The following is a 24,588-nucleotide window of genomic DNA, read 5'->3' on the forward strand; positions in this document are numbered from 1 at the left end:
AGGCCTACGTTTTGCAGTTGATCCTGTGGATCTAAAGGTATCCACCCACATTTGATGGTGTTTCGGGATGGGATAGGTTCCCCACGAGCCACATTAAAATGCCTACGAAACTTACGTTGCGTATCAACAACAGAATCGCCATTTTTAAAATACGCCTCAACGACAAACGCGCGATGTATACCGGTCCACTGCTCTATGGCGACTGAAATGTCATCTTTGGCCTTGAGAATGAGCCGCTCCCCACCATCCCCCTCCACTCGGCTGCCGGACTGTACTCGCTTGAAAACAGTCAGATATTTCTGCCGCTCCCTGTATATATAGGATTTTGATTGAATTTGAAAATTTTTAAATTTTATACTAAGCCATCGTCTCAATAAATGTCACTCCTTATTACCTTCCTTGTAGCAGCAAACCTAATTAATCGTTAAAATTCATGCTATTTAGAAAGGAACAAAATCTGACAATTATAAAGGGAATATTTTAGCAGAAACCGAGCCAGGTAAATGGAAATTTGCTTAGTTTACAGGTTTGCTGTGGTGGGGGTATTTTACAATGCTTTGACAAATAAATTGGAATTCCAGAGATTAAAAATTATTAGTTTAGGTTTTGTCTTTTCTGAGATTTTAGGTTAGGCTAAGTAATATTTTTGGTACATGTTTTTTCTAACCTGTCACTCTATCAGCCCCACAGGTGACAGAATATCATGAGTGTTATTGTTTTTCAGGTGAAGTGTTTGTATGGGATACAGCTGGAGAGACCAGCAAGACATTGGCCAAGGTGACAGCAGCCAGCCACAACGACTCTGTCACTGAGGTGAGGTGGGTTCTCGGCACAGGGACCTCGGTGTATCTGGTGTCAGCTGCTCATGACGGATACCTCATACTATGGAAAGTCTCTCCCCATCTCTCATCTTACCAGTTGATGGAGAGGTAACTGAGACCAGATACTGGGAATGTAATTGAATAAGAAAAAAATAGTTGATTTGTCATCTATATATTAATACGCAAGCAGGTTTCTTTTCACAGTCATAACTCGATAATGGTTTGACGGATTTTAACGTTTGAGGTGTCAAATTAAAGGTGTTTTCACGTAGATGTGCAAATACGTCTCAGGATATTAAGCAAGGGCATCACTTAAGTACAGTTAAGGGCTGAAGTTTGGGAACGGTGGTGCTATCTGTTGACATTAGATCAAACCATCAAACTCAATTTGCTTTGTTTATAACTAAACATAAGGACGTAGTTTGAAAAAGTGTTTAAGCTTAATCACATACTGCAGGACTTATTACTTCAGAGCAAAGCTGGAATTTTATATTTTTATTTAAACATCTATTAACGTCTATTAAGTCTGGTACATTATTATTAATATTGCAACACCTTCACTTTACAAAAGGCTGTAGTAATCAGTCAGTAAATCATATTTTTGAACTGTCAAATCTTGTTAAAGAAGGTTCAAATACATGCTATTAAGCAATCCAAATTTGTTGTTAGAACAACTAGTTTCGGTGTCTGTGTGACACCATCATCAGGCTGCACAAGGACAGTTTTCTTTCTTCATACGAAGAGCGTCATATTTACACGAAAATAAATTAAACATTTAAAGACGACACAAACACGAACACGAGACATTTATGGTAACTGATCAGTTAAGAAACAGACGACGCTAACCCGGCGGAGTTTGAGTCCAACTGCTGGACTCAAACTCCGCCGGGTTAGCGTCGTCTGTTTCTTAACTGATCAGTTACCATAAATGTCTCGTGTTCGTGTTTGTGTCGTCTTTAAATGTTTAATTTATTTTTGTGTAAATATGACGCTCTTCGTATGAAGAAAGAAAACTGTCCTTGTGCAGCCTGATGATGGTGTCACACAGACACCGAAACTAGTTGTTCTAACAACAAATTTGGATTGCTTAATAGCAGGTATTTGAACCTTCTTTAATATTATTTGGCAATCCGGAGGCTAACAACTACAATGATGTCAAATCTTGGTCTTCGGGAGGTGGCTTGAATTTTAATTGATAAAGATAATGGTGGCCGACATTTCAAATTCTTTGTAGAAATGGAGCACTGTCCTTTAACTATACTTTGGCTGAACATGTTCTAGGTACACATTTGATCTATCATCTTCTAAAGCTGGAGTGTCAGCTTTTGCCTTCCCTCATCACCAACAGGACGTGTTTGTGGTATGTCTGGAGGGAGGAGCTGTGAAGCACTGCTCTACAACGGTTGCCAAGCCTGTTACCTCAGGTTTGTTGATAATCAAACTATAGCTAAATTTAACTATAGCATTTTTCTTTTAAAAAAAGGCATTAAATTGTGAAAAAAAATTACCTATGCCAATCTGGAATCCATTCCCAAATTTATTTTTGAATTTTACTTTTAGGTAGACATATAACTGAACAAAAAAAGTTTATTTTGATTGAATTCCAAAAATCAATAAACGATATCAGCAATCTGAAACATACTTTTCCATATTAGCTTGTTGTCAACAACCTTTAATTGTGGGTATGCAGTCGGTGTATGATATTTTATAGGGAAAATCACACTTTTGAATTGTAATTTGAAAAGCAATGCGAGTTATACCATTTCACTCAGAATTTAAAGGACTATAATGTATCAAATTTCTTTTTATCAAAATTGTTCAGGCCACTTTCTTCTCTGTTAATTTATGGGTTGTATGGAAAAATCACTGTTAAAAATTAAAATCTCAAAAAATGAAAAAAAAATACCTGGAGATATCATGGATTAGTACCTACATACCAAATTTCACCGTAATCGCATAACAGGTGTGGTCTGTAGCTCTGTACACATTCAGACATACAGACTGACAAACAGACACACACACACACAGACATCACTTCGAAAACCATTTTTTGGGTTCAGGGGGACCCAACATGGATATATCCACTCATAAGTCAAACTCAAATATTTTGACAAAACAATACTTCTCCAAGAGGAAGAAAGAAAAAAGCATCTAAGAAATGTTTATATTCTAACAAACTCTTGAGAATTTTTTAAAACCACAAAAAATGTTTTTAAATACATGCATATTTACTCATGAATTTTTAATCATGGTGTAAATTTTGGCAAGAACTTGAATGTTGGCTTGAAAGCCATGTAAAAGGTTGAAACATCTATACAAAGAAAAAGACCGACTCATATCTATCTGTCCATCTTAAACTTGAGTTCTTCGAAACCATCATAGTATAAAGGTAATACAAAACTGTGTTAAAAGGATACAAAATTAAAATATCCCCGCTGCAGCTAACCTGCAGACTAAGTTGATTTCCATTTACCTGGTTGGATTTACACTAAAATATTCCCAGATTTTTTAAAATTTAAATAATATTAATTTTACTAGTCCTTATGTTTGCTGCTACAAGGAAGGTGTTAAAGTGCTTTAGTAAAATGCTGATCCAGTATGAAATAAAAAAGTTTTCTAAATTTGATCAAAATATGTTCATTTTCCATAAGAACAACATATTGATCCTCTAGATCATCTAGATCGTCTGAATAAACTAATATAGGTTTAAATTACCTGTTTTCTGTCAAAACGATCGGTTTGGTAGTATGATGACTACATCTGTTTCATGCTTTTTAAAAAGTTGCACATCTTCAGGTCCAGAATGTCTTGCTAATCCCTCATGTGGAGTTTGTTAAAAATATAAACAAATAAATAAACGGGACACACATACGGATATGACACACACGAAAATGCATTTAATAAACTGGTCGGCCAGACGCTGATTCACGGGACACGGCGTCGGTGGAAGGTAAGTCGCGACTGTCACGTGTTGGCAGCGTTGACCCCTACCCCTGTGTTATCCTTATCTCGTTCTTTTCTAGTCTGCTTATTGGTGATATGGATGGCGGTGTTATAAATAATGTTGGATTTGAATGACAATTTCTCGTTCAGGATGTTTTGAGGTTGACTTTTTGATGCTTTATAAATTTTGAATTCTTCAACAGTGTCCATGTAACGCCCTTTGCTGCAAAGATTTACTACTTCTAAGTTATTATGTATGTTGGTGTAATTGTGGTTGGAGGAGATAAGATGGTTTGCGTAGGCTGATTTTGAGTTTTTCTTCGGTATGTGCTCTTTAAACCTAGTGGAAAATGCTCTTGCTATCTGACCTATATAAAAATTAGGACAATCATCACATATCAATTTGTAAATTCCAGTTTTATTCATTTTATCAGAATCTCGGTTAGGTCTCTCATTGATTAGGTTTGCAAGTTTGTTCTTTGTTTTGAAAGCTACTATGACATCTCTTTTCGCAAGTTCGTTTGTTAAGGTGTGATTTAATACAACACCATAATCTGCACTGATGTATCTCTTGTTGCATTGTGGTTCAACAGATATATCCATTTTGGGTCCACCCGAAAAAACCCAAAAAAGTGGTTTACGAAGTGATGTCTGTGTGTGTGTGTGTGGCATAAGTCATAAGTAGGGATGGACGGGTCCCGAAATTTCGGGAATTTTTCGGGAAAAAAATCTTCCCGATTATCGGGACGGGATTGCATTTGATTCGGGAATTTTTCGGGACGGGATTTGGTCCGATTGCCGGCGATTTTGCCGCTTCGCGAGTGCCGATGACGCCGCTATTGCGAGCGATAGGTCCGCGAACGCAGGAGACGAAGTCGTTTCGACGATTGCGCCGTGACCGCGGAGTCATACCGACGATCACGCCGTGACCGCGGAGACATACCGACGATCGCGCCGTGACCGCGGAGTCATACCGACGATCGCGCCGTGACCGCGGAGTCATACCGACGATGACCCCGTGACCGCGGAGTCATACCGACGATCGCGCCGTGACCGTGAGTCATACCGACGATCGCGCCGTGACCGCAGAGACATACCGGCGATCGCGCCGTGACCGTGAGTCATACCGACGATCGCGCCGTGACCGCGGAGTCATACCGACGATCACGCCGTGACCGCAGAGACATACCGACGATCGTGCCGTGACCACGGAGTCATACCGACGATCACGCCGTGACCGCGGAGACATACCGACGATCGCGCCGTGACCGTGAGTCATACCGACGATCGCGCCGTGACCGCGGAGTCATACCGACGATCACGCCGGGACCGCGGAGACATACCGACGATCGCGCCGTGACCGTGAGTCATTCCGACGATCGCGGCGTGACCGCGGAGACATACCAACGATCGCGCCGTGACCGTGAGTCGTACCGACGATCGCGCCGTGACCGCGGAGTCATACCGACGATCACCCCATGACCGCGGAGTCATACCGACGATCGCGCCGTGACCGTGAGTCATACTGACGATCGCGCCGTGACCGTGAGTCATACCGACGATCGCACCGTGACCGCGAGTCCTTTCGACCGCGAGTCACAAGTTTCTACAGGTACCTGAAAGATTGTTACCCATTTTTTGATTTTTATAGATCAGTGCCACAAACGGTAAAGATTGATTTTGTGTGCCTTTTTTTGGTAACTGCAAGACTCAAGACTTTCTTTTTATGCACAGAAAAAAATCCCGTCCCGTCCCGTCCCGAAAATCGGGAAGGAAATAAAAATCCCGTCCCGTCCCGTCCCGAACTAAAAATTCAATTCCGTCCATCCCTAGTCATAAGTATTTTATTGCATAGAAACATTCTTCATTACAAAGGCAATAATGAACAGATGCATGGTCAATCAATAAGTTATAAAAACTAAAACTAAAAAATTACAACAAAATATAACAAGAACAGTAGCCTACAATTGAGAGAATGTTACCAATTCAAAAAAGTTTGAAAAAAGACAAATTTTAAATTTTAATGAAGATCTTGAAGCAATGTCAGAGAAAAAACCATTAAAAAACATTCTGTGTCATATTTTACATAAACTAATGGTCAATTAATGTCACGGTCATTTAGGAAATCTGCCAGGAAGTAAAGTAATATGATTTCTCCACCAATGATGCTTTAGTCCAAATTTTAAATTTTTGTGGTGTATAGGATTTTATTTTTGAGGGGATCTTATTATATAGACAAATCCCCATTTAGATGGGGTTTTTTTCAAAATGAGAGTGTTTATGAATTGGATAATTTAGCAGATTTGGGTTTCGGGTATTATAACTATGAGTGGGTCTAAACTCATCAAAAAGGGTATTATTTAAATGAACAAAATTTACCGTTTCATAGATATACAAAGAAGTCAATGGCATTATTTTTAATTCCTCAAAAGAACGACGACAGCTTGATCCATATTTTGCCCCTATCATCACTCTAATAACACTTTTTGGACTTAAAACACTTTGCTAATATCCTCTGAGTTAATATCCCACAGAAAAATTCCATAACGAAGCAGAGAGTGTATATAAGTATAATAAATAATTTTTAATGTTGCTAGTGACACTGAATTTTGAATACATTTAATTTCAAACCAAAAAGAAGTCAATTTACTAACCAAATATTAAGGGCCCTATTACACTAGGTCACCAGGCGACGTCACCGGTGGCGTCACCGGTGACATGACTGGTTGGTGGGCATTGGTTCTTATGGCGCCTATTACACTAGGGTCACCGGTTGCGTCACCAGCCTTTGGTGACGGACCGGTGACTCTGCCCCGTGACCAGACGAGTAACCACTGGTGACCAAGATTTGTCGCTGGGCATTGAATCAAATGAGACATATTACACACAGTCACCGCGGTTGCGTCACCACTGTATTTTCGTGTTCTGCAAGTTCAGATTGTTGCCAGTGTAGTGAGTAGACGTATTGTCGGAAAACTATGAAGAAATGCTACTACATTCAGTTTCTTTTTCACCACCACCTTTCACAATACACTGGCTTTTTTACCGAGTCATCTTCCCTTGTTCCCTTCCCTGCATATCGTCCCCGCTTAATTAATAACTTTTGATCACTAGACTTTTTTTTACTGAAGAGTAGTAACCTATATAACTATATAACTTAACTTAACTATAACTTAATAACTTAAACTGAAGAGTAACAACGAGGTGACAGCGCTGAATGTAGATACTGGAGTGGAGGAACTTTGGGGGTTGGTCTCACTCCTGGTGACTTCTCTGGTGTTCAGGCTGGCTGCCCGTACAGTAACCGGTGACGTCGCCGGTGACGCCACCGGTGACATCGCCTGGTGACCTAGTGTAATACGGCCCTAAATGTGCGATTTCCAATTGAAACTTTGATCTATTATATTAATCCCAAGAAATTTATATTTATCAGTGACATTAAAATCCGTTCCATTGAGTTTGTGGTTATTGTTAATTCTGATTTGGAATTGCATAATGTTAGATTTGCATTCATTTAGTAAAAGTCCATTTGATTCAAACCATCTCTTCAGATCTTTTAGTGTTTATTTCAAAGTGTTTTCTAATGCAGACAGGTTTTTTCCTGAACTATTACAATTGTATCATCAGCAAATAGTACGAACCTTTTGGAAATATGTGCTGGTAGGTCATTTATATATATAAGAAAGAGTGTGGGTCCTAAAATGGATCCTTGAGGGATGCCAAATTTTACTGTAGTCCAGTCCGAGTAAAAACGGGTTGCCCTCTCACTGATAACTGTTCTCTGCTTCCTCCCCAAAAGATATGATGTTAATAGCTTAAGAGCCGACTCCTCAATACCAATGCTGGCATTTTTTTAAATCAGCATCTGATGATCCACACAGTAAAAAGCCCTGGACAGGTCACAGAAAATCCCCGCAGTAAACTGCGACCCATCCAAGGCCCTCGCTGCATCGCTCACAAAGTTTATCAAAGCCAATTCAGTACTTCTATTTTTCCTAAACCCAAACTGTTCAGCCCCAAGCTGATTATTACATTCAAGAAAATAAACAATTCTATTATGAAGAGCTTTTTCAAAAATTTTGATGTATTAAGTAAAGATATAGGACGGAAATTTTGAATGTAATTTTTGATTTCTTTTTAAAAATTGGTTTTATCTCGGACATTTTCAGCTTAGTCGGAAAGGTACAAGTTCTAATAGCTAGATTAAAAATATAAGTTAAAATAGGGCTTATCACTTGAACAGACAATTTTAATAAATGAAGTGGAATGTCATCCCATCCACAAGATTTTGTGTTATTTAGACCTAAGATAATTTTAGCCACCTCTTCCACTAAAACAGGTGAAAATTCACTTAAATATTTTGTCTTACATGAAGGGCTGTCTTTGACAAAAGTTAAATCAGCCTAAGGGACTTTTAATAAGTCAACAGTGTTAATAAAACTAGTGTACCGGTTGCTCGAATTCGAGCAATTGCTACGTATTACAGGCGTTATTTTAAAACGAATAACAGTCATAATTTCTGATGACTTTAAAAGATTCGACTCAAATATTATGGAAATACTCAAGATGTACATAACAGATCGATATAATCAACATTTCTTGTAAATATCTTATCATTTTTCAAAAGCTGATCTTGTTTTTTAGTGTTTTCGTTTTCTACAAATAGCTTTACTCATAGCCACATTAGGTCGTCCATAATAACGATTATCATAAAAATACCCCTGTCGCAGCAAACCTGCATCCTAAGCGAATTTCCATTTACCCGGCTTGATTTCTACTAAAATATTCCCTATAAATTTTCAGATTTATTTCCTATTTAAATAACATTAATTTTAGTGAGTAGTTAGGTTTGCTGCTACGGGGAAGATGTTGAGATGTGTTTTTTCAATTAAATACTGATAGCTTAGTATAAAATAAACCAAATTGCCAAATTTGATTAAAATATATCCATAAACAAGCAAACTAGAACAGTTTATTTATTCTCCATAAGAATAACATGGGAATTTTAAATTTACTATTTTTTAAATTTTCTCCGTAGTCAATGAACATTCAAAAACACTTCAATATACTAAATTATTTGTTTTTTAAGCTCTTCAAAATGGTCTAGAGAGAAATTTAGAAATTTTAAGTTTTTAGGGTCAAAAATGAGAAAAACCCATTTTTACCCCATAAAACCCCCCATAAACCCCTGATCCCATGGTCCAATTATGCTGGTTCGCGAACTCGTTCGAATAAATGTAGGTTTACACGTTTGTACCAAATTTCATCAAAATCGGATCAATTTTGCCCGAGTTATCGCGCTAACGGACACATATATAAATATATATATATATATATATATATGAATTTGAACGGATGGTGTTTTTGGCCTCTGGGGACCTCAAAACGAAAAAGTAAATCGGTCCCGGGTCTAGGTCTTACCATGAGACCTACGGTAATAGCTTATTCCCTATATGGGAAATTCGCTAAAAAACATTATTTCTATTTCTTCTCCTTGGTGGTGTTCTATGACTTTCATATGTTTCCATAGTATGCAAATCGGCTCTTTCAATGATTAACACAGTGTTAATTCAGTTTTCTTTTTAGTATATCAAATTATCCAGGGTCTCCCGCTTTTTCCCATTGTAATATTTACGCCAACCAAAATTCAAATTGTAAATATTTCATTTCAACCAAGTCAGTAAATGTTTGTGGCAAACTGTTAAATTAGCAAACTTATTGACTGTTTAAAATCAACATAATTATGCTCTTCTTCTCTCTTTTAATTTCTGACAACAGCTGGAGTTTCATAACAATTTTTGTTTCCCATGTTAATCTTATGAAGAAATATGAAACTTTAAAGGGCTCCAGGGCCTCACTCACTATTTCCCTAAAAAAAAAAGTTTCCTGCACAACTTCACGTTACGCTCTTTCCAATGACACCAAAAACATGTCAATCGGTACAGTAGTTTCGGAGGAGTAATTGTCACAAAAAACCTGCTTGCGTTATAAATAAGTATAGATGATTGTTAAAACTTTGAGTGATTTATTGAGGATTTGAAATTATCTTATTGTTTATTTCTAAGGTGATAGCTTCACTAATTTTATTACAATGAGTATACAACAGCCCATGTAGCTTTTGATTTGTTTTTGGACTCAAAAATGTAATTATCATTAGATGCTATTTTTGCTGCTTTTACAACTGACTTTAACACTTGTTTATAATTTTTTACATATTGCTGAAATTCTATACTTGGATTATACTTTGCTTGCCAGTGTAATTGCCTCTTCTTTGCTGCTGATATCTTAATACCCTGTGTAATCCATTTTTTTTATTTCTCATTTTTTACCTTAATATTTTTAATAGGGAAAAATTCATTCATACAAAAGATAAAATTTTCCAAGAAAAAATGTTAGCAATCATCCAATGAAATAAGAGGAGGCATATCTGACAACATAAGCTTAAGTCTATTTACAAATAGAATGTTGTTCTCTTCAGGGTACATTCTAATTTTAATTCTTTTGGTGCAGAACTGTCTATTCAGTTTGTTGGGTAGAGACAACAGCAGAGCATTATGACCAGAAAAAGAGGTATTGATGTTACACAATTGGCCTTTCCCAAAATTTACACTAGTCAGAATATTATCAATGCAAGAAACAGTGGTATTAGTTATTCTGGTTGGATCTATATGATTGATTACAAAGCCAAATTCATTTACAACTGTTTGAAAGTATTCAGAGCTCTTGTCTTTTTTTAAAAGATTGATATGAAAGTCAGAGGCAATTACGACTTTCTTAAATTTAATATCTTTTTCTAGTGTTTGAAGTAATCATCTAAACTTATCCAAAAAAAAATTTTTGACATAGAGTAACCAGGAACTGTATACAGTGAGAGGAAAATACACTTAATTGACTTAATTTAAATAAAAGAACCTTCAAAAACTAATTCTTCATTAAAACAGGCTAAATCATTGCGCTTACAACAATCCAAATTCCTATCAACAAGAATACATGAGCCTCCTCTAGATTTACTGCAAAATTTCAAAATTGTATGTATTTAAGAATATTTTTAACTCTTCAAACTTATTTTTTACCCCCTGTATGTTCAGATGAAGGAGACCTGGTAATTTTATTTTATGTTTATACCTAGTATTTAAATCCGGACTTATTCTACTATTGTTACATTATGGCTTAATTTAAAAAAATTACTCTCACTGTGACTTTCACACTCACTTGACACGGCACTCACACTCACACTCTTGGTGGATGAGGTTGTTGGTTGAGGCTGAAACATCTCTTTTTGCGCTGTGTCTGTGATGGTCACACCATTGGACTCGCTCTCTCTATGCACCTCTTGTAGTGTTGTGTCACTATTAAGCATCTCTACCAACAAACTTGCAGCTGGTGGAGTAGTGGTAGTAGTTAATGTAGTTGAGGGCATTAATGACATGAGGGTTGAGGTGGCTGTGCTTAGCATGGCTTTGGCTGGTGGAGGTGAGGCTGAGGTTGTATTTATATTTTGCATGCTTGATGAAGTTGTCAAAGTCATTGTGGCAAAGCCATAACATTTCCCAAAAGACTGTTTGTAACATATGTAATTAATACCAGATGTTGTGAATATAAAAAGAAAACAATTGAGTGGTACTAGTTGAACAAATAGCAAGAAGATGATGTTAACTGAAACTTAAACTACTTTAATTGTCCAAAATAAAACTTATTTCACGCTTCTACATTTATATACTTACTTAATTTAGAACAAAACTTATAAATCCGCGACAATTGGTAGCAGAGCTGGAAAATGACCTCAAGACTACTGAAAAAGATTGATACCTTGAGCAAGAGATTGGGCAATACCATTACCGAGGCCAATTTACTTCTACAAGGGGAGGACTCTTCCAAACCTGACCTCCTAGGGACACTGACGACTTTAGACGGATATCGTAGGCGTCTGGAAGACTTACTTGAACAACTTGATCAGATCGAAATCGATGACTCAACGAATGGAGGGGCAAGTACGTCAGTGGGAGATCCATTTGAACTAGTTCTGAATTGCGAAGAAGTAGTTTCAAAACTACAGGTAAGAATAGATTCCTTCACACCTCATTATGCAGACAAACAATGTAACTCCCATGATCAAACTGTAGTTTCAGAACCTAAACGTTGTTTGGTCAAACTACCTAAACTTGTCATCCCAACCTTTGATGGTGACGTCCTCAAATGACAGGAGTTTTGGGATTCCTTTTCCTCCTCCATTCATAGCAATGATGCTCTTACTGTGATTGACAAATTTAACTATTTGAATTCATTACTTGAGGGGGAAGCTAAATGTTGTATATCCGGACTCCCACTAACATCATTAAACTATGATACAGCAATTTCTTTACTGAAGAGTAGGTTTGCTAACAAACCGATAATTGTAAACTCACACTACAAGTCACTAATAGAAATTCCTCCTGTTAAGTCTAATGACACAAAATTCTTGCGTCGTACCTTCGACATAATTGAAAAACATATGAGATGCTTACAAGCCTTAGGGGAGGATACAAATTCAAACTACTTCCTCACACTTATTACTAGTAAGTTACCTCTCAATGTTCTACTGAAGGTTGAAGAACTAAACTTAGGCGAAGAATTAAACGTAAATCGACTTTGTAATACAATTCAAAACATTCTAATCGTTAGAGAGAAATCAGAGATGCTGTTGGGAATTTCTACTAAGTCTAGGGATGTGACTGTGGAGCATATCATTCATAAACCTACCTCAACTGCCGAGACCCTGTTAACTGGTGATAGGTCCTGCAATCTAAGACGATGTATATTTTGTGAGAAAGACCATTGGAGTGATCAATGCACGGCATTCAGCACAGTAAGTGAGCGTAAGGACAAAATAAAGGGGTTATGTTTTATTTGTTTAAAAAGGGGACATAGCCTTAAAAATTGTAAAACTTTCAAGGCTTTTGTTTTTTGTAATCAGAGCCTTTGCCCTAAACAGTTTCCACCAGGTATCACCAAAGATGCTGTGAATTCCCCGACTGTTCCTACGGGAAGAGAGTTACAAGTACCAAAACCAATTGGAGGCTCGTCACACTTGACCACAACTCAACTAAAATCAACTAAGTTATCGTCTCTTCTTGCAGTTAACGAACAGGTAATTTTACAAACTGCAATTGTAAATGTTACAAATGAAGTTAACAAACTAACTCACACTGCTAGACTTTTATTCGATTCAGGTAGTCAAAGGTCATACATGTCAAAGACATTAGCTTCTAAGTTACAATTAAGATCCGATCAACATCAGATTTTAAATGTGTTCACTTTCGGAAACAAAAGTTTTAAAACTCTTGAGACACCTGTTGTTTGTGTTGGTATATCGCTTTTAAATAAAGACACAATCAACGTACAAACAAATGTTGTGCCTCACATAACTGGACAAGTCCACTCAAGCGGGATGATAGATATTATTGATCAAATAAAATCAATATATCCGAACTTAACTTTGGCTCAAGGTCAACACCTGAACTCCGAAATTGACCTTCTTATTGGAAATGACTATTACTTGGACTTTATAAATGACGACAAAATTGGCAATGGACTTTTCCTCTTAAACACTAAATTAGGCTGGGTAATCAGTGGAAGGAGCTTAATAAACTCTATTGAAACTGACTCTTACTCAACTTCATTCTTAACTACGGTCCAGCCATCTAACTTGTTTGTTCCTAAAGCTTACTTTCATTCTGCAGATTCTCAACTTGTAGAACAACTTAACGTCAAAGACCTCTGGAGTCTTGAAACTTTAGGTATACATGATAATCCATTTGAAATTGATGATGATATTGCTCTAAAGCAGTTTAATAATACTATCCTTTTAGTCGAGAATAGGTATTCGGTTTCTTGGCCATGGAAAGAATACCCCCCAAACTTGCCGGATAATTATTTTCTCTCATTAGCTTGACTGAAATCACTTGTGAAAAGTTATCAAGTCAACCAGATTTGCTTCAAAGGTATGATAACATAATCAAGGAGCAGAGATCAGCGGGAATCATTGAACAAGTTCCAGAAACTGGAAATGCCATTGTTAAGCATTATATTCCACATCATCCCATAATTAACGAAGCAAAATCCACAACAAAGGTAAGAATAGTGTACGATGCTTCAGCCAAGTCAAAGAAATCTTCTAATAGTTTGAACGACTGCCTTTATCGTGGCCCAGTAATACTAGAGGACTTATGCGGATTGCTCATACGTTTTCAACTCAACCCTATAGGGATAATAGCTGATATAGAAAAAGCTTTCCTTCAACTGAACTTAAACATACCTGATAGAGACGTTACTAGGTTTTTATGGTTAAAAGATTTGTCAATGCCAGTGAATCAAAACAACATTGAGGAACTAAGATTTTCCAGAGTTCCGTTTGGTGTTATTTCAAGTCCTTTCTTATTAAGTGCTACTATAAAGCACCACCTGTCCCATAGTGAACTAACAGAAGACACCAAGATATTGAAAACTTCATTCTATGTTGACAATATGGCAACTGGAGCCAAAACTGATGAAGAGGCTCTTGGTTTGTACGACTTTGTAACTGATTTGTTTTCACAAGCAAACATGAACCTCCAAGGATGGTGCTCCAACTCTCAGGCGCTCAAAGAGAACATACCTCATGGTAAGCTCACAAAAGAAGATGAATCAAATGTAATGCAGAATTAACTGTATAGAAGATATTTGTACAAAGAGGACTGTTTTGAAACTCATATCCTCAATATTTGACCCTTCTGGTCTATTTATCCCAGTAACATTGAAAGCGAAGCTTTTTATTCAAAGTTTGTGGGAAGAAAATTTGGACTGGGACGTGCCCCTAACCGAGGACAAATGCAAGGAGTGGCAAGAAATAAAACGTGATATTGTCAGAATTTCTAATGTTTCAATACCAAGATCTGTTGGTTTAGAACCAACCTCAATCGAGTTACACTGTAAAACATCTCTGTGCCTCTTCTGGAACTACTTGGGGTTTTAATAGGTTCGCGTGCCTTGAATTAAATGGAGAAGAATTTTGAACAGCCAGTTTCAAGAAAGTTTCTTTGGACCGACTCCCAGTGTGTCTTAAATTGGATTAACACAACTAAGATTTTACCTAAATTCACTGAACGAAGAGTTTCTGAAATAAAGGCAAATAAAGATGTTATATTTAAATATGTTCCATCTGAAAATAATCCATCAGATGTAGCAACTCGTGGCATGAATGTTAACGAACTTTGCAGCTGTCAAATGTGGTGGTCAGGACCTCAGTGGTTTAATCTGCCTGAAAACCAATGGCCGAATTGGAACTTTAATCCCACTGAAGAAATTCATAAAGTTAAAGAAGAATTAACAGCGTTTAATGAGACAGCTGAAGAAAGGATCTTAGAACCTCCATATGGAATTGATGTCAAACGATTTTTGACTCTGAATAAACTACTACGAGTAACAGCGTTCTGCGAAAGATTTATTTCTAAGTGTAGAAGACAATCCATTGTTCATACCACAACTAACATGACTGCTGAAGAAATCCAGTTGGCTAAACTAAGATGGGAAAAATATGTTCAAAGGAAACACTTTTCCGAAACTATAAGTAACATCGAAACCAATAAAGGAGATCCACTTCAAAAACAATTGAAACTGTTTCTTGACTATGACGGCCTGCTTAAATGTTCTGGAAGGCTTTCATATGCTGAACTTTCGATACTCCAGAAACACCCTAAACTTCTACCAAAAAATGAATACTTCTCAACTCTAGTGATACAACGTTAATGTTTTATTTCATGTTGGAGTTCAACATACTCTAGCAGAAATAAGAAAAGAATACTGGATTTTGTGTGGAAGATCTCAAGTCTACAAAACTATCAAGAAATGTTTAACTTGTATTCGTTGGGAGGGTGGTCCATACAAATTGCCACCCATGCCTCCACTTCCAAAAGAGAGGGTTTCAGAACAGATCCCATTTAGCAACACTGGACTCGATTACTTCGGCCCATTATACGTTAAAGACTATCACAACAATGACTCTGGAGATTTAGGGAAAGTTATGGTTGCATATTTACTTGTCTTGCAACAAGAGCCATTCATCTAGAGCTAGTTAACGATTTAACAACTGAAGAATTTCTTCTATGTCTCAAACGGTTCATAAGCAGAAGAGGTAAACCAAAACAAATATTTCTAGACAATGCTCCTCAATTCAAACTCGCCGCTTCATTTACTGAAGATATTTGGAGAAAAAACTTCAACGACTCTAGTGTTTTATCTTACATAAATAATGAGGGATGTGAGTTCTGTTTTATTCCTGAACTATCACCTTGGATGGGCGGTTTCTATGAGCGACTTATATCCCTAGTAAAGAGGTGTTTAAGAAAAACAATTGGTCCTACACAGTTGGAAACTACTTTAACTGAAATTGAAGCGGTATTGAATTCAAGACCTTTAGTGTACGTCTCTTCTAGTGAAGCCAGTTTATCAGATTGTATCTTAACTCCCGGTCATTTCCTGAATTTTCACGGGAAAAATGGAATTGAAATGAGTGGAAAGACAACTAATCCAGACCATAAGCTATCCAACACTGAACATTTACTTCAAACTTGGAAAAAAGGACAGAACCTCATAAACACATTTTGGGTTCTTTGGAAGAAAGACTACTTAACTAGTTTGAGAGAAAGGACTCAATCTGAAATCAAGCAGAAACGTTGCCGGTCTTCACAATTCCCCAGTTTGGAGATATTGTCCTTATTCACGATAATTTACCCAGAGGATGTTGCGTCTAGCAGCCGACGCTAAGATTCTAAACTAGCTTTTGGCATAAAATAATTTGCTTAACGTAACAGCTGTAATCATTCAGCTTTTGTGTTACAAATTCAGCATTTGGATAAAAATGTAAAGACATACTTAGGGTTGACTTATTTATAATACTATGTGTAATGCAAATCATTGATACGTTCAATTCTTCTGTAAGAGGATGACAGATTCATTAAATTATACATAGTAAAATACTAGGATGTTCAAATTATTTTTTTAAAGCAATCTTTGTAATCTTCGATTTGTTTTAGAGTAATATAATTTGTTTTAACTAACAGCTGGTTAAATATAAACTATGGAACTATGAGGTTATTTTATTTACTCTTATTTTGTCATTGATTATAGGAAATAAGTAAGATTAGTAGAGATAATTAGACCACAGTTTAAAATAGTTTAGACCAAAATTAATCCCAGGTAACAAAAAAAGCTTGAGAAAGGTTTGTCACAAACCTTTTTTGTCAAACCTTTAAACTTGCTACAAGTGTATAACGGCAAGCTTGTACACTTGGGGCAAGCTTGTAGCAAACCTCCTAGTTCCCATCAGACAAGCTTGCCACAGGCCTTCTGATTAAACTTGTCACAGGCCTTCTATACAAACTTGTCAAAGGCCTTCTGATTAAACTTGCCACATGCCTTCTGGTTAAACTAGCCACACACCTTTATGTTTAAACTTGACACAAACCTTCTGTTCAAACTTGTCACAGGCCTTCTGTTTAAACTTATCACAGGCCTTTTATTAGAACTTAGAAACTGTAACAGATATATTTTGTTCCATAAAACAAATTAATAAATCATTGAAAATATAGCTCAGATAAAAATGAAGCACATTATGTTTATGTTTCATAGTAATGTATGTAAAATAAATTAAATTTTGTTTGGCCGACAAAACTTTTTACTTTGCCAGATAGAGAATGATAGGTTTTAAAAATAGACTTGGGACTGTAGGCTAATTAGAGATAAATGTGTTGGATCCTGTTTGAAAATAAAAGTAACTAATTACTAACTAAAAGCCAAAATAAAGCACTGAGCAATAAATAAATATGTTTTATGACAACTGTTCATTTCATGGTAGAATACAATCATTTTAAGAAATGTAGGCTATGGGTTTCAAAAAGGTATTTTACTTAAAAATTATTTTTGTCAAATGCCTACAAACTAACCGTAAGATAGCTTTGTAAGGTAAAGTAGGGCAATATTAGACTTGTTATCAGAAGTCTAATGTGCCCTAAATACAGCTTTCAGAACTAAATCAGTAGTTTAATTATTACTCAAAGCAAATTTAATATAAATGCCTCTAATAGAAAAACTTGAATGTTATTAGAGGAAATGCTAAACAGAGCTAACTCCTCGGTTGAATTTAAATTGACTCCATATAATAGACCTAACACAGTACTGTATTAGTTACATAGCTTTACTAAGCTGTAATGACAAAAAATGAAACAAATTTATTCCTATACCTACAGTTGATTTCAAACTAATTGAGAAATTATCTTAATCAGAGAAGTTTTGACAATGGAAATCAAACAAAGTAAAAGTGCACTTAACATTTTATATTCTGAAAATATTTACACAGGTTTAAATTACAATTCGTACAGTATTCAGTCATCAGAACACTCTTCAGCAGCGGGTGTTGCTTGCTGTCTGTTAGACCTGAAAAACAGAAATTAAAAATATTTTGTTGTCTCAATAAAATTGATGTTTTGTAGTATTTTTTTAAGTTGCCATACATGTATTCCCTCAATAAATTATGTGACTTTGCCAAATTTATGGATTAGCCTATAATTTCCTTTAGATCTGAAAATATTTATTATTCCTATGATGAGATAAATGTTTCAAATATTGCTTTGTGTGTGAGCCAATTATTTGCAAAACAACTATGGGCATGGTGTTCCAAATTTAATATATCTTTACTTAGGTTTCCAAATAAATTTAATTTTGGTCGGACTGAAATGAGAAAATAGAGGCTTTTTACAGTTTATAAAGTCTATAACACTATACCTTTTTCCATGACACTTGAAAAATTTCATACCGGTACTGTAGGTTTAAACCTTTATTAGATGTTATAGCTTTCAGGGATTAGCTTCAAAAATTTTAAAAGTACCTATGTTTGACTTTTTAAAGGAGTTCAAGTAAAAATTCAATACATTTTAAACGTTTTAGAAATATATTTGAACATTGTAAAAAGTACAAACGCTAAAACAAAACAATAAATTGGACAACTGACTCACAACAGAAAACAATAAATAATTAACCAATCAGCTGATGATATTAAAATATAGAAAAAATAGAATATCATTAATTTATACTAGATCTAGTATCATTAACTAATAAAACAGATGACTGGGAAATTTGAGACAGGAATGGGTGATGTTAATATTAGAGATGGTCTAAGACTAATGAATACTACCATTTTAGGCCCGGTTCACACAAGCGACTTATCTAGCTGACTAGGCTGTGACTAGGTAAGCCCGACTGGGTAGAGGACTACAGGATTAAATGGAACCGTTCACACAAGCGTAGGGCGACGACTAGCGAGCCGCGTTCGAGCTTGGTGTCCCAAACTATTGTCGGGCCCCGCTTCCAAGTCACTCATGGCAGCAACCCAGTCGCCCGCTCTAGCGGCTTAGCAGTATGGCCCCTATGGGAGCGTTCACACGAGCGATCGGTCATCATGCTGCAGCTCGCATTCTTCCCTTTGTTCTCATTGTCGCCAGTGATGGATCCGAGTAACATTGATATCGATATTTGTATTGAATCAATGAAGCAACAACCGTTTCTTTGGAACAATTATCTTTATAGGCCTATTATTAGTATTACAAGTCCAAATATAGGAATAAACTAAATATAAATTTGTAACCGATTAATAGGTTTATAATATAATTTTATATTGACCCTATACACTCTAAACAATGATGTTTTTTCAACCAAACTTTATAATAGTTTAAATGATAGTTTGTTGGGTGATTCCAATGCAAATTTAGTTTTGAAATGATTCGATAATTGTTTAAAACATCGTTATTGTCTAAAACATCAATGTAAAAAAAAAATTCACTTACCATTGACGCAAAAACATAAAATATTTCCAGAAATATGTCAACGTATCGAAAATATTGATGTATTGAAAACATCGATGTATGAAAAACATCGTTTATCGATGCACATTCATTTACGTCACACCTACGACCTAGTCCGTTGACATGTCGCTCGTATGAACCGGTGTATCCTTTGGTCCGCTACCCATTCGGGCTTACCTAGTTACAGCCTAGTTAGCTAGATAAGTTGCTCGTGTGAACCGGGCCTAAGAAGCGAAATGCTCAGTCATGGAGAATAGTCGTCTTGGAATTTTGCCACCGAAATGAGCTTTGCGCGGCCGCACTACTCTATCTTACTCGGTAAACTGACTTAGCCGCGCGTTCAAGATAGTCTACGATGCCGATTTCGCAAGAAATGAGACATTAAAGGTAAAAAACAATTGTTGCATACAATACCACTCTACATATAGGCTACATGTGGTTTTTTTTTCACACTCAGTGGGGTCTTAACTCAATATATAACTGAAATTCAAATCTAATTGACTAGACTAGTGCTGAAATAAACTTTCCATGCACAAACCTGAGGCCCATGTGGACAGGCAAATGTGAGGTAAAAAGGTTAAATAAACCCTGAATTTAACTGGTTCTATTAATGTTTTATAGGTATGGCTAATGTTTTTAATAGAGTTAGAATAATCTAAATGGCATTTTTACTAAGTACAATATCCAAACTAACAGAAGAACTTTGTACAGTTTCCAATGGCAACCTAAATACAGGGTGTCAATAGAACTCTTGGGGTTTTCAAATACATATCTTAACAGATTGGAAATATGAAGTTAATTCCTTAATAACAGTTCAACTCATTGTACCAACCAATTGTAAATTTTTGGTCAGCATTTGTTGGCAACACTGTGGCACATAAAATTTGAAAAAATCTAGAGCTGCAATGCCTTACGGAAAATGTTGCTATGATGACGGGTGCTAGTAAATGAGGAGTTTTTTTTATAAACGCCCTTTACTCATAATAATTTCTTATCACAAAGAAATAAGTACGGTACCGTAAATTGAAATAGGAAAAAATACCTCTTCATCAATCTGGGTGTGGCTTGCTGCAGCCACTTCTTGATTGAGTTCCTTCTTCATATTCTCAGCCGATGTTTCTCAATGTTTTCTCCTGACAGCATCTATAAATCAGAAAAAGGTGCACTAAACATACAAAATGAGTAAAGTACCAGAGCAAAAATACACCTGAAGCAGCAAACCTGCAGACTATCAATTCGTCTTAAACTGGATTTATGCTTAAAGATTTCCATAAAGCATATTTTGAATAAAGTTAGATCTAACTAGTAACATAGACAAAAAGAATTAAATATAGACTGTCAGCCGTGCAGTGGTTACCATAGGTTCTGGCACACAATGATGGGAGCGCCATGTAGTTACGTAGTGCGTAGGCCGTAACTGCATAGCGCTCCCAGCGGTGTGCGCCAGAACCTATGGTAACTGCAGCACAGCTGACGGTCTTTTTATATTTAATTCTTTTTGTCTATGCTAGTACTTAGGTTTTCTACTATGGGGAATGCAAAAATATGTTTTTTTGAGCAAATGTTAATATTAAGGTGAAATAGACTAAATAAAGTTGCTAAATTTGATCAACATAATATATCTACAGACAAGCAAACTATATACAAAAGCTCGCTCCGGCACATAGCCTATTTTTATAATATATGTAGCCCTACCTAATGTCAAGATTTTCCACAAATGGAGAAAGGCGATAATGATGTTCCGTTACTGTAGGGGGTATTCAGGATTTTTATGTGACCGCGGGAGGCAATAATCTTTAGGCCTACATAACTTGATCTTTTTAAAGCAAAGTGACGTTTAAGTGTTTCGATGCTAGAAAATTTTTTGGAATGTTCCGAAAAAAATTATAGGCTAAGTAAGAATTACAGGAGAACCTTGATAAAAAGGCTCTCAAGGGGATTATAAAATAAGACTTGTTATCAAGGTTGTCTTATTATCGAGGTTTGCAATAACATGTGATTAGGGGTAAAATAAATTCTAGGGGATTTAAAAATGAGACTTGTTATCAAGGGTGACTTGTTATCGAGGGTCTTGTTACTTGTTATCAAGGTTCCACTGTATTTACTTATTTCGTCCGAAAAGTGCTAAGCTTGCCACGAGGGCAAAGTCTATTGTGCGAGAAAAGAATACGCATCATTTTGATAATAAGTAACTTAGGCCTAAGTTAACTTTTATCCTTACTCATCCAAAACTTATTGCAGACGGCTCTATGTGAAACTGTAAGTACCCAGGGAGGGTAGGCCTATGTTTAGCTAGTCCTTTTGATTGACTTAGTAGAGTCTATCAAGGCTAGCAGCCTACAGTCGAGGTGCTAATTAACACATGAGTTAGGTTAGCTAAGTAGCTTAAGTTATTATGGGACCCTAACATAACAAATGAACATGAACATTCCCAATAGCAAATTACTAGGTGTTTTGACACTTTGTGACAGAATAAAATGTGCTGCAGTTAAAAAAAAAATAAAGTAGGCCTAAAATTTATATCAGCCCTCAGGTTTATTGGGCTACCAATAATGAATCATTATTAAAACATTTCCTGGAAAAGTTTTTAACAAACACTGAATTGACTGCCAATTTTTCAAGTGATCAAGTGAAAACAGATTTTAAAAAAGTTAAGAAGGTATAAGATGTGATAAATGTACATCTGATGTACATAAATCATAAATCAAATAGCCTAGGGCAGGCCTTTTAGCTAGGTACCGGTAAGACTTTTGTGAGTTATGTCTAGACTAGGCCCAGGCTCTAAATCAAACGGTTGATGCTTAAATCATTATATTAATAACTTATAAACTTAAGTTAAGTTGGCTGCTTTAACTTATTTAAAATAACTGATTAACTTACTGCTAAATCTAGGTTATTCTACTCACCTGAAAATCGCAGTAGGTTTCAAAGTTATCACCGAGGAAAACTACTAATTAACCAAAAGCACTTATAAATTTACTTAGGGCTGTATACAAACTTTATAAACTTAAAAATTTAAACTTAACGCGAAATATAAACTCAAAACTTAAGGAAAAATAAACACTTAACCGAAAACAAGAAAGAACAAGCGCAGACGCCAGACGGCCAAACAAACACAAATTAAATGGCGGTTGTTTTGTTGTTGTGTAGTAGACTGACTAGCGCCGCTAGCGCTGCGATGGATGAAAATTACAACTACGTTGCTTGTCGTGATACACCTTCCACGAATTGGCCCCAAGCTGTTCCCCGTAAGCCTTCTTCACAAGCGTGCCACAAGTCTGGCACAAGTTGATATAAAAAGGCCTTTCCAGACAAGCCTTTGACAAGGCTTGCCGTAAGCTTACGTGTTACCTGGGATTAAACCACAGTACAAATCGAGGCTCTGTACACGAGTCTTAATAAAAAAGGAAATGCAAATTATTTTACTATTCCACTTTTTGAGGAAAGAATAAAAAAATAACAATGTTTACATGTTTTAATTATTCATGGTCACTTTTTGTTTACAACTGATGTTTGTCTGCTTTAACTTTGTTTGGATTTGGCCCGGAAATATTGATGTCATAAAAAGAAGATCAAGAATAATCAGGAATCACGATTTTAAATTACCACCACAACCTCAGCAGAGTTTTATACAAAGATTGAACACAACGTCAACATTGACCTAGGATACTGCAATTAGACAAACCATCCTTTTATGAAATCGTGTTCAGTGTGGTTATGTTTGGGGGTGCCTATCAGCGCCCCCAAACGTGAAAATATCACTTTTATTTCAACTATGAATATATTGTAGTTTAAATTAACTAATATTGGAAATTACGATATACACTTATTCAATTTGGGTGGGTAATTATTAAGGATAGAACTGATAACGGTATGGATAATAAACATTGACAATTACGTCATTAGCTTTACTAGCGTGTTTGTGTTTGCTTCTTATATTCCTGCTACATGTGACCAGTTCTTTTAGTAATCGTGGGTTCTTTTTTTTCAAATGAATGTTATTTGAACCAAACAGCTGTTTCAAAACAAACTGTTATTGTTTTTACTTTTCTTTGTTTACACTTATTTATTTAGCAATTAATGCAGTGAAATTGATATAAAGGATAGGTGTGACGATTTATGTGTACTGTGAATTTTATTGGATATTATCGTTTTATTTTAGGTCGTTTCTATTCAGACCTACTGGGAATTGTGTATAGTATAGCATACCTATTGTGGTGATAATAATTATGGAAGAGGCAGGTATGCTATGGAAGGTGGTATCGTTGACTAAGTCTATACACTTCTCAATTGACTATTACTCTCTCTATTGTAGGCTACTTATAATCAGTGTGCGTCTGTGCGAATCGGCTGCAAATCTCACTTCAACGCTTTTCACATAGCAAAAATTGCAGAATTGCTGTTTTATTGTAAAATTATCGGATTCAACGTGCATATCGTATAGGCCTATGATGGAATAAAAACATATTTGGTCACACAACATTTGTTTACAAGATGATTTTTCACATGAAAACTGCAAGAAACTTTGTCTTTATATGTGTAAACTAGCTGATCTGAATTGTACACGGTTTTAACTGACTACTGAATTCCCGTACGTAGGACGGGCTAACACCTCGTCTTCATTATTGATAAACCTATGCATGGTACCACCCTTGTCGCCAGCAGTAAGTTTACAAATTTCAGTCATTCTTTAATAAAGACTAGCTGTGTGCCCGTTCTACGCACGGGGATCTTATAGTAGTCAGTTAAAACCTTCTTATATTAAGATTAAGAACAGCAGTTAGTTTGCATATTTGCAGATATGCTGGCAAAACTATTATATATAAACCTTCGCAAATACAGTATCTGACAGTTTAAGCCAAAATAAATGCTTCGCAATTAAATGTCACCCGGATCGTTATGGTCCATATGTCCAATGATTTAACTAAAAAATGTTTTATAGATCCATGAAG

The 24,588-nt window shown here is 36.1% G+C and overlaps 1 protein-coding gene and 1 long non-coding RNA gene across 5 annotated transcripts in view; one reads left to right on the forward strand and one right to left on the reverse strand.

Annotated features, from left to right (window-relative positions):
- The window catches only part of LOC128982962 (cytoplasmic dynein 2 intermediate chain 2-like), a 131,267-nt gene that overhangs the window by 87,921 nt on the left and 18,758 nt on the right, over positions 1-24,588 (forward strand). For all 4 annotated transcript variants that reach the window (XM_054402075.1, XM_054402084.1, XM_054402102.1 and 1 more), the window contains 2 exons: positions 725-929; positions 2,103-2,245. In XM_054402075.1, the coding sequence (XP_054258050.1) occupies positions 725-929; positions 2,103-2,245 (348 nt within the window). The remainder of the gene's footprint in view (positions 1-724; positions 930-2,102; positions 2,246-24,588) is intronic.
- On the reverse strand, positions 18,098-22,747 carry LOC128982987 (uncharacterized). Its single transcript, XR_008489772.1, has 3 exons — positions 22,543-22,747; positions 20,679-20,779; positions 18,098-18,212 (listed from the first exon to the last, which is right to left on the reverse strand). It is a non-coding gene; the product is annotated as an uncharacterized LOC128982987 (long non-coding RNA).

This window comes from Macrosteles quadrilineatus, unplaced genomic scaffold (assembly GCF_028750875.1).
Source record: "Macrosteles quadrilineatus isolate MER2022 unplaced genomic scaffold, UCM_ALF_1.0 Scaffold_1__1_contigs__length_201487025, whole genome shotgun sequence".
Taxonomy (NCBI): domain Eukaryota; kingdom Metazoa; phylum Arthropoda; class Insecta; order Hemiptera; family Cicadellidae; genus Macrosteles; species Macrosteles quadrilineatus.